Below are 11,342 nucleotides of genomic sequence, written 5' to 3'. Positions count from 1 at the left end.
AGCAGGGAGGGTAAAGGGAGAACATAGACCAGGGAGGGAGGCTGGAGAGGGTACACAGACCAGGGAGGGAGGGTAGAGAGAGAACATAGACCAGGGAGGGAGGATGGAGGGAGAACACAGACCAGGGAGGGAGGATGGAGGGAGAACACAGACCAGGGAGGGAGGGTAAAGGGAGTACACAGACCAGGGAGGGAGGGTAGAGAGAGAACATAGACCAGGGAGGGAGGATAGAGGGAGAACACAGACCAGGGAGGGAGGATAGAGGGAGAACACAGACCAGGGAGGGAGAGTAGAGGGAGGGTAGAGGGAGAACACAGACCAGGGAGGGAGAGTAGAGGGAGGGTAGAGGGAGAACACAGACCAGGGAGGGAGGGTAGAGGGAGAACACAGACCAGGGAGGGAGGGTAGAGGGAGTACACAGACCAGGAAGGGAGAGAGAGGGTAGAGGGAGAACACAGATCAGGGAGTGAGGGTAGAGGGAGAACACAGACCAGGGAGGGAGGGTAGAGAGAGGGTAGAGGGAGTACACAGACCAGGGAGGGAGGGTAGAGGGAGAACACAGACCAGGGAGGGAGGGTCGAGAGAGGGTAGAGGGAGTACACAGACCAGGGAGGGAGGATAGAGGGAGTACACAGACCAGGGAGGGAGGGTAGAGGGAGTACACAGACCAGGGAGGAAGGGAGGGAGGATAGAGGGAGTACACAGACTAGGGAGGGTAGAGGGAGTACACAGACCAGAGAAGGAGGATAAATGGAGTTCACAAACCAGGGAGGGAGGGTTGAGGTAGAACACAGACTAGGGAGGGAGGGTAGTAATTACTTGTTAAATAACTGATCATATTAGAAAGTGTTGAACAATCCCAGATGGTTGTCATTGTACAGTATTAATATATTCTACTGCTACTACTTGACATTAAGATGAGGAAGAGAGTGGTACTTCACACTGCCACCTCTTCCTCATCTTTACTTACTGAGAATTTTGTAAATGTTCAACTACATCTTCAGCTACCTCTTTTACAACTACAGCAATTCCAACTGGAATTGCTGCTGGTCCTGCTACCACCGCTGTGGCAACAGTTGCTAACAATCCAACAACTTTTCCCCATAGGTCCTTTGACTTCTTCATCTGCTCCTGTTTCTTCCTTTCCTCCTCTCTCACCTCCTTTACCTGTTTCCTGATCTCCTGTTTCTTCCTCTCCTCCTCTCTCACCTTCTCTTCCAGTTTTCTGAACTCCTCCTCCTGTTTCTCCCTCTCCTCCTGTTCTCTCTTCTCCTCCTCTTCTTTGATCTTCCTCTGGACCTCCTGGTACATCTCATTGGTGTAGTGTTGTCCTCCATTCTTCATCACCATCTCATCTATCTTCTTCAGCAGCTCTGGGACCTGAGTGTAGTCATTCTTGTTTTTATTATTGAAGACATGATTTCTGCCCTTAAAGACCTTGACGAGTTTCATAAGCTCCTCACTCTCACTTAGAAACTCCACCACTGATTTGTCCTCCAGCTGGTCTCCACCGGTGAACAGAATGATGGTGTACTTTGAGGCTTCTTCTCCAAAGTTCTCCTGGATCCACTTCACAGTGTTCCTCTCCTCCTCTGTGAACCTCCCCAGTCTGATCACCAGCAGGAAGGCGTGGGGTCCTGGGACTGACATGTAGATGGCCTTTTCTATCTCACTTTTCATCTCTTCTTTAGACATTGTTGTGTCATAGAGCCCCGGGGTGTCGATGACATCAGTCTTCCTCCCATCCACCACTCCACTCTGTTTCTCACAGTGATCAGTGACAGACTCAGGGGAGAGGTCTTCTCTAAACACCTTTCTCCCCAGGATGGTGTTTCCTGTTGCACTCTTCCCTGCTCCAGTCTTCCCTACTAAAACTATCCTGAGGTCAGAGGGCTGCCCAGAAACTGTGAAAACAAATAAGTGCTTGAGTTGATAGTGATTGTCTTGATGAAAACCTAATGAAATGTGTGTGTGTGTCAGTCTCTAACCGTGCAGAGCACATGCCCCTTTGTCCTTCCAGTCTCTAAAGCACCCTTTTGGGTGGTGGTATAATTCCCCCCCCCCCCACACAATTTTTTGTTGTTGTACTTGTTCAGAACCCACTGCTCGCAAGTTGTCGTCAAGTTCACCACTCCCCACCCTGTTTGTTGGTTACACTTGTTTCCCAGTCTGCCCAGTAAGGAGTTTGCGCACGGCCAGTATCCAAACATGAATGGCTTGAGAGAAGCGGTCACCGATGGAGTGTGTAGCTAGCTACCTAGTTTATATATCAAAAGTACTGCCACAGCAGCATAACATTTATTTAACACTTGATGATACTTGATTTAGCCTACATCATCATCCGTATTCAGTCTGATTGGCTGATAGGAGCAGAGAGGGTAAGAAAAGACAAAAGTAAATTACAATCAGTATAATAAATAAACTAACTAGCAGATGAACATCTGTCATCAATGATCAGCTGATAGCCCACCTCCTTTACCCCATGTCAATCATGTCTTTAGGAGGCACTGAACTGAGTGTGTTGCAGAAATAAATAGGCCTATGCTAAAAGATGTTAACATTTACAGCCTTTTGGTTTTTTCAGAATGTCACCCTTTTTCCATTTTGAGCACCTGCCCCCTGAAAGGTCTGTACATGGCCCTGGTGTGTGTACGTGCATGCATGTGTGTGCGCACGGGTGTGTGTACCTTGGCATAGACCAGGGAAGGCTTGCAGACAGAGTGTAAACAGGAACAGAAAATACAGAGTCCTTCGTCTTCCTCGTTCCATCTCTGCTCCATCAAAAACATAAAAACAGACGATGACCTCATTACAAAAAACAACAGTCAATTTATTTCTCAGCTATTTGACTTTCAAACAATCTTAACTATAAAAAGAGTAATGATATGTGTTATAACTGTTGTACAACAAAGTACATTCCCAAACAACATAGCCTATATCAGGAAAACATAATGTACTCATATAGGGGGTGTCAAAGTACATCCTAAACATGCTTATAATTCTACAGTTGACATTCTGCTACGTGTTGGGACCAGATGAACCAGTTCCTGTACACCAGGGATAGGCAACTCCAGTCCTCTGGGGCTTGATTTTCCTCCAGCCCTAGAGCTAAAACACCTAATCATTCAAACCTGAAGACCATGATTAAATTATTAAATGATTATTGGAGTATGGTGTGTTAGCTGGGGCAAAAGTATGATTGTGTTTCCCTTCACAGGCGTCGTATGCATCAACCAATGGTTGCGTGCCTTGTCATCAACTGTGCCGTCGGGCACCAGATTGCTACAACATATGGTGTGGTTAGCTGATATCAGAGGAGCCTGGTGGGAGGAGCTATAGGAGGACGGGCTCATAGTAACGGCTGGAATGGAAACAATGGAACGGCGTCAAACATTGTTTGATGTGTTGGTACCATTCCATTGATTCCATTTGAGATAGTACAATAAGCCCATCCTCCTATAGCTCCTCCCAACAGCCTCCTCTGGCCAATATGTAAAATACCTATCCAGGCATTGTCAAACATATTTGTTTGGGCTTCTTTCAGTCAATTTGCAGACTACAAATTATTTGTAATTATGTTCCGGCCCCCGACCATCCGCTCCAGAAAAAGATTATCGGACAGTGGCTGAATCTAGCTGATGATCCCTGCACTATAGGCTACTTAACCCTTGAACTCTCTTAGGTAAATATCATAGACACTGCCCTGTGCTACACTATCTTGTCCTAGTTTCTATTCAATAAAACAAGATAAATGTTTCAGATAAAAGTGAAAAACATCATTCTCCTTTCATTGTAATACAATATTAAACCATATGTACAGTTGAAGTCGGAAGTTTACATAAACCTTAGCCAAATACATTTAAACTCAGTTTTTCACAATTCCTGACATTTAATCCTAGTAAAAATCCCCTGTCTTAGGTCAGTTAGGATCACCACTTTATTTTAAGAATGTGAAATGTCAGAATAATAGTAGAGAGAATTATTTATTTCAGCTATTATTTCTTTCATCACATTCCCAGCAGGTCAGAAGTTTACATACACTCAATTAGTATTTGGTAGCATTGCCTTTAAATTGTTTAACTTGGGTCAAACGTTTTGGGTAGCCTTCCACAAGCTTCCCACAATAAGTTGGGTGAATTTTGGCCCATTCCTCCTGACAGAGCTGGTGTAACTGAGTCAGGTTTGTAGGCCTCCTTTTTCAGTTTTGCCCACAAATTGTCTATGGAATTGAGGTCAGGGCTTTGTGATGGCCACTCCAATGCCTTGACTTTGTTGTCCTTAAGCCATTTTGCCACAATTTTGGAAGTATGCTTGGGGTCATTGCCCATTTGGAAGACCCATTTGCGACCAAGCTTTGCGACCAACTTCCTGACTGATGTCTTGAGATGTTGCTTCAATATATCCACATAATTTCCTGCCTCATGATGCCATCTATTTTGTGAAGTGTACCAGTCCCTCCTGCAGCAAAGCACCCCCACAACATGATGCTGCCACCCCCGTGCTTCACGGTTGGGATGGTGTTCTTCGGCTTGTAAGCCTCCCCCTTTTTCCTCCAAACATAACGATGGTCTTTATGGCCAGAGGACATTTCTCCAAAAAGTACGATCTTTGTCCCCATGTGCATTTGCAAACCGTAGTCTGGCTTTTTTATGGCGGTTTTGGAGCAGTGGCTTTTTCCTTTTGCTGAGCAGCCTTTCAGGTTATGTCGATATAGGACTCGTTTCACTGTAGATATAGATACTTTTGATACTTCCTCAAGCATCTTCACAAGGTCCTTTGCTGTTGTTCTGGGATTGATTTGCACTTTTCACACCAAAGTACGTTCATTTCTAGGAGACAGAATGTGTCTCCTTCCTGAGCGGTATGACGACTGCGTGGTCCTATTTTGAGCCAAAACAACATTTGTGGATGAAGTAGAAGTCCTGGGAGTGCATTCTGACGAAGAACAGCAAAGGTAATCCAATTTTTCTTAAAGTAATTCTGAGTTTCGTGAGTGCCAAACTTGGTGGGTGTCAAATTAGCTAGCCCGTGATGGCGAGCTATCTACTTAGAATATTGCAAAATGTGCTTTTGCCGAAAAGCTATTTTAAAATCAGACACCGCGATTGCATAAAGGAGTTCTGTATCTATAATTCTTAAAATAATTGTTATGTTTTTTGTGAACGTTTATCGTGAGTAATTTAGTAAATTCACCGGAAGTTTTCGGTATGTTTGCTAGTTCTGAACGTCACATGCTAATGTAAAAAGCTGGTTTTTGATATAAATATGAACTTGATTGAACAAAACATGCATGTATTGTATAACATAATGTCCTAGGAGTGTCATCTGATGAAGATCATCAAAGGTTAGTGCTGCATTTAGCTGTGGTTTGGGTTTATGTGACATTATATGCTAGCTTGAAAAATGGGTGTGTGATTATTTCTGGCTGGGTACTCTCCTGACATAATCTAATGTTTTGCTTTCGTGGTAAAGCCTTTTTGAAATCAGACAATGTGGTTAGATTAACGAGAGTCTTGTCTTTAAAATGGTGTAAAATAGTCATATGTTTGAGAAATTGAGGAAATAGCATTTCTAAGGTATTTGAATATCGCGCCACTCGATTCCACTGGCTGTTGACTAGGTGGGACGATTTCGTCCCACATACCCTAGAGAGGTTAACATCTGCTAACCATGTGTACGTGACAAATAACACTTGATTTGAGATCGAATCCCTGAGCTGACAAGGTAAAAATCTGTCGTTCTGCCCCTGAACAAGGCAGTTAACCCACTGTTCCTAGGCCGTCATTGAAAATAAGAATTTGTTCTTAACTGACTTGCCTAGTTAAATAAAGGTAAAAAATAAATTTAAAAATCCCTCTCAAATCCCCACATGATCTACCTAGAGAGTTTTCATCTGTATTTTTCGTAGCTGTCTATATACCACCACAGACTGATGCTGGCATGAAGACTGCACCAAATGAGCTGTATTCCGCCATAAGCAAACAGGAAAACACTCACCCAGAGGCGGCGCTCCTAGTGGCCTGGGACTTTAATGCAGGGAAACTTAAATCTGTTTTACCAAATGTTAAATGTGCAACCAGCGGGAAAACAATTCTAGACCACCTTTACTCCACACACAGAGACGCGTACAAAGCTCTCCCTTGCCATCCATTTGGCAAATCTGACTATAATGCTATCCTCCGGATTCCTGCTTACAAGCAAAAATTAAAGCAGGAAGCACCAGTGACTTGATCAATAAAAAAGTGGTTAGATGAAGCAGATGCTAAGCTACAGGAGTGTTTTGCTAGCACAACTGAAAAGATTTGGCATGGATCCTCAAAAGGTTCTACAGCTGCACCATCGCGAGCATCCTGACTGGTTGCATCACTGCCTGGTATGGCAACTGCTCGGTCTCTGACCACAAGGCACTACAGAGGGTAGTGCGTATGGCCCAGTACATCACTGGGGCCATGCTTCCTGCCTTCCAGGACCTCTATGCCAGACGGTGTCAGAGGAAGGCCCTAAAAATTGTCAAAGACTCCCTAGTCATAGACTGTTCTCTCTGATACCGCACGGCAAGCAGTACCGGAGCGCCAAGTCTAGGTCCAAAAGGCTTCTAAACAGCTTCTACCCCCAAGCCATAAGACTCCTGAACATCTAATCAAATGGCTACCCAGAGTATTTGCATTGCCACCCCCCCCCCCTCTTTTACACCGCTGCTACTCTCTGTTATTATCTATACATAGTCACTTTAATAACTCTACCTACATGTACATATTACCTCAATTACCTAGACTAACCGGTGCCCTCGCACATCAACTCTGTACCGGTACCCACTGTATATAGTCTCGCTATTGTTATTTTACTGCTGCTCTTTAATTACTTGTTCCTATTATTTTTTTATCCTAATCCGTTATTTTTTTAACTGCATTGTTGATTAGGGGCTTGTAAGCAAGCATTTCACTGTAAGGTTGTATTCAGCATGTGACTAATAAAATTTGATTCCATTTGAATTAGTAAGGTAGTTAAGTTGAATACTCACTTTTAGTGTAGTTGCACGTATCTGTTAATTGTCCCCTGTTGTGACTGTGAGATCTGAAGCTAAGTGCTGCAGCTTATATTGTGAGTTACGTTTCATTTCACCCGTAACTAGTCATTCTCTCAATGAGAGAAATAATTGACCTCAGGACAGGCAGAATTCTGATTCCTTACAACCTTGGATAAGACAAAACTCAACCCTGCCTGTCTGCCCAGAATCAGAAGATAGGCCACATCTCTGGGTATAATGAAATGTGTCAGACACATAGATGCCTCCTAGGGAAAAAAAGGGAAAAAATAAAACTATACAGTTGGTTAGCCTGTTCCCAGATCTGTTTGTTCTCTTTCCAACTCTATTGATCATTATCAAGCCATGACAAGGAGTGACAAGGAGTTGGAAAGATAGCAAAAATAGACTGGCACTCGGGTAGTTAAGTTGAATACTAACTGTTAGCGTGGTTGCATGGATCTGTTAATTGTTGTTCCCTGTTGTGAATGTGAAAAGGAAGCTATGTGCTGCAACTTACAGATAACTGCCAAATTAAAGGAAACACCAACATAAAGTGTCTTAATAGGTCGCTGGGCCACCACCAACCACCAGAACTGCTCCTTGGCATAGATTCAAAAAGTGTCTGGAACTCTATTAGAGGGATGTGACACCATTCTTCTGTGAGAAATTCCGTGTTTGATTGATGATGGTGGAAAAAGCCTTCTCAGGCAGAGATACAGAATTTTCAATAAGTGGTCAATTGGGTTGAGATCGGGTGACTGAGACGTTCATGGCATATGGTTTACATCAAGCTCATCAAATCATTCAGCGACCACTCGTATCCTGTGGACGGGGGCATTGTCATCCTGGAAGAGACCACTCCCCATCAGGATAAAAATGATTTACCATAGAGTGAAGGCAGTGATCCGGCACCTCTCTGTTCTGGACTGTTTTGTTCCGGAACCTATTTGGCCAGATCCAGTACCTCTCCTGACATGAAAAATAATTGTTACTTTTTGCAATGTAAAAATCATAATAAAAGCTATCAAAGTTCATTCGAGTTGCCTTTTAGTTAATTCTCCGGCCTGATATTCTAAGAGTTGATTTGGGTTGGGCCGGCCAGGGTTTATGGGTTGCTTATAGAATCATAGTCACCGGAAGGGTTCTGAACGAACGGCAGCACTCTTGATACATTTAAATACATTTTCCAAAGTTCTAGAATTACTGCTGTCTGTTCGAATAGCCTACTACACCATGAGAAGGCCTATCATTTAGCCACAAGGGATCAATAGCTGTGGATTGTTGCCCAATAACAAGGAATAGTCTACAGACAGGAACGCACTGTAAATCTGTCAGTGGAAAAACAGCACACAAACAAAAAAGGCCTTTCGCAATATTTCAAATACATTCGAGGGAAAACACAGGTTGGAAAGCAAATGGCTCCCGCTGAAAAGAGAAGAAAGACTATGCTGTAGATATTTGATCAAATTCCAAATATTATTTTTACAAAAGAGAGAGAAATAGGCTTTTGGCAGTGAAACTGGAAAGCATTTTTAGGACTATAATTCCCTGCTCATATTGTAGAGGTAAACACCAATAAATACACAACCATTCTGAGTGATCACCTTCAACCTGTGCTTAATTTAGGCCTAGACAATTGATGGATTCAAGACATGGTCGTTTTTATTGATCTCAGATTCTTAGTTTGTCAGTGTCAATGTGGCCTGCCATTTCGATCATTTGTGCGGTATTAAGAAAAGATTCTGTCAAAGTCTCCAGCCATGTAAAATTACGTAGAATTGCATGAAATGCGTTTATAAAAGGCCAACATTTTCCCGGACCCTAGGCTACTAAAAATGTTCCCTATGTGTGCAACTTCGGTAAGTGCCTCTACTCTGCTGGGGAAAGGGGGATACCTAGTCAGTTGTACAACTGAATGCCTTCAACCGAAATGTGTCTTCTGCATTTAACCCAACCCCTCTGAATCAGAGAGGTGCGGGGGGCTGCCTTAATCGACATCCACGTCTTCGGCACCCGGGGAACAGTGGGTTAACTACCTTGCTCAGGGGCAGAATGACAGATTTTTACCTTGTCAGCTCAGAGATTCAATCTAGCAACCTTTCGGTTAAAAAATACTATGAAAAATGTACGTTACACCGCTTGATTTTACAGGACACAAACAAGAGTGTGCAATATAGAAGGGTAGTCAGTGTACATTCTGCACCTTGTTTGAAGTCAGTAAGTTACATGACCAAGTGGCTATTGAAATTTAAAATTTAGAAAAATGTATGTAAAATCTTGAGATTAAAATGGACAAACTAAAGGGTGTGCAATATAGAAGGGTAGTCAGTGGACATTCTGAACCTTGTTTGAAGTCAGTAGGTTACATGACCAAGGAGCTATTGAAATTTTTAATTTAGAACAATTAATGTAAAATCTTGTGAGATTAAAATGGACAAACTAAAGGGTGTGCAATATAGAAGGGTAGTCAGTGGACATTCTGAACATTGTTTGAGTCAAGTAGGTCACATGACCAAGGAGCTATTGAAATTCGAATGTAAAAAAGGTTGTTTACGCTCCCTAACTAATTCAACTAGGAATACAAAATGCTGCTCACATTTCCACATGTTTATTAGCGTTGGAAAGTGAATTAATGTCCAAATCGTGAAAATAAGACCTGTGCAAGGTTGTGTGCAATATTTCCAACATCATGACACTTATTTGGAGTCTGTGGCTCAAGTGGTTTGAAAGCAGGAATATCCGTCGACTATCCAACTTGAAACTGTCTTTACCTCTGTTTGTCACTTAATTCGATTTTTTTTTTCTCAGCAATTTGACTTTTCAAAAATCTAAACTATAAAAAAAAGAGTAATGATATCTGGTATACCTGTCGATAAACACAGTACATTCTCTTCTCAGGTCAACATAATGTACTAATAAAGCGTATCAAGATTTAATTGCGTTCTAAACATGGCTATAATTCAAACATTTCTGCTAAGTGTTAAGACCAGTTCCTGAACACAAGGGATGGGCAACTCCAGGCCTCGGGGGCTTGATTCGTATCACACTTTTCCCCCAACCCTGTAGCTAAAACACCTGATTCAACTAATTGCATTCTAAACTGAAGACCATCATTAGTTGATTATTGGAGTCAGGTGTGTTAGCTGTTAGTTGACATGTCTGGTGATGTCATTGTTTGGCACGCAATAACGTCAACAGACCTGGTATCAATTAAATGTTTACTTAATGCTGTGCTATAGTTGTTTAAAAAAAACGGTTTAATGTTATACATTTAATTAGTAAGGTAGTTATGTTGAATACTCACTTTTAGTGCAGTTGTACTGATCTGTCAATTGTTGTCCTCTGCTGTGACTGTGAGATCCGTTATTCAGAGTTAGGTTTCGTTTTCCCTGTAACTAGTCATTTCTAGCCAATGAGAGAGTGTTGCTAGGCAAAAATAATTCAATTCAGGGCAGGCAGAGGCTGAATTCTGATAGGGTGTCGCTGTAAATCAACCTCCTTACAACTTAATTTTGCTGTCTGCCCAGAATCAGAAGGTAGCCCACATCTCAGTAAAATGAAATGTGTCTTACACCTTTAGGTTAAAATGTATATGATTTTTCTTTGTTTAACAGCCAAAAAATTGCTTTATTAAATGTAACTTTATATTTGCCTAGCCTGGTCCCAGATCTGTTAGTGATCAATGGAGTTGGAAAGAGCACAATCAAGCCATGACAATGAGTGACAAGGAGTTGTAATGATAGCACAAACAGACTGGCACTCAGGGTATTAGTTGCCTAGGTCGTCTAATGTAATCATTGAAAGTCATTTCATTAGTAAGGTAGTTAAGTTGAATACTCACTATTAGTGAAGCTATTAGCTGGACCTTTTAGGTAACTGCCAAAATAAAGGAAACACCAACATAATGTGTCTTAATAGGGCGTTGGCCGACCACGAAATGCCAGAACTGCTTCAATGCGCATAGATTCTACAAGTGTCTAGAACTCTATTGGAGGGATGCGACACCATTCTTCCATGAGAAATTCCATAATTTGGTGTTTGTTTGATGGTGGTGGAAAACGCTCTCTCAGGTTTTGATCCAGAATCTCCCTGAAGTGTTCAATTGGGTTGAGATCTGGTGACTGAGACAGCCATGGCATATGGTTTACAGTTTTCATGCTCATAAAACCATTCAGTGACCTCTCATGCCCTGTGGATGGGGGCATTGTCATCCTGGAAGAGACCACTCCCATCAGGATAGACATTATTCACCACAGGTTGAAGGTGATCACTCAGAATGGCTGTGTATTTACTGGTGTTTACCTTGGTCTCTAAG

The 11,342-nt window shown here is 42.4% G+C and overlaps 1 protein-coding gene across 3 annotated transcripts; it reads right to left on the bottom strand.

Moving 5' to 3' along the window:
• Window positions 1-842: 842 nt before the first annotated feature.
• On the bottom strand, window positions 843-10,630 carry LOC106564242 (GTPase IMAP family member 7). 3 transcript variants are annotated; one of them, XM_045690769.1, is made up of 5 exons: window positions 10,332-10,400; window positions 7,913-7,996; window positions 2,688-2,771; window positions 975-1,904; window positions 843-922 (listed from the first exon to the last, which is right to left on the bottom strand). In XM_045690769.1, the coding sequence occupies exons 3-5, from the start codon at window positions 2,767-2,769 to the stop codon at window positions 903-905; spliced, it is 1,032 nt and encodes a 343-aa protein (XP_045546725.1). In that variant the 5' UTR covers window positions 2,770-2,771; window positions 7,913-7,996; window positions 10,332-10,400; the 3' UTR covers window positions 843-902. The 3 variants fall into 3 exon arrangements, with proteins under 3 accessions (XP_045546725.1, XP_045546724.1, XP_013985765.1); XM_045690768.1 differs by lacking the exon at window positions 7,913-7,996 and having other exon boundaries at window positions 10,332-10,630; XM_014130290.2 differs by lacking the exon at window positions 7,913-7,996 and having other exon boundaries at window positions 843-1,904; window positions 10,332-10,630.
• Between the last annotated feature and the right edge of the window lie 712 nt (window positions 10,631-11,342).

This window comes from Salmo salar, chromosome ssa12 (genome assembly GCF_905237065.1).
Source record: "Salmo salar chromosome ssa12, Ssal_v3.1, whole genome shotgun sequence".
Classification (NCBI taxonomy): domain Eukaryota; kingdom Metazoa; phylum Chordata; class Actinopteri; order Salmoniformes; family Salmonidae; genus Salmo; species Salmo salar.
This window is presented reverse-complemented; position numbering and strand designations above follow the sequence as displayed.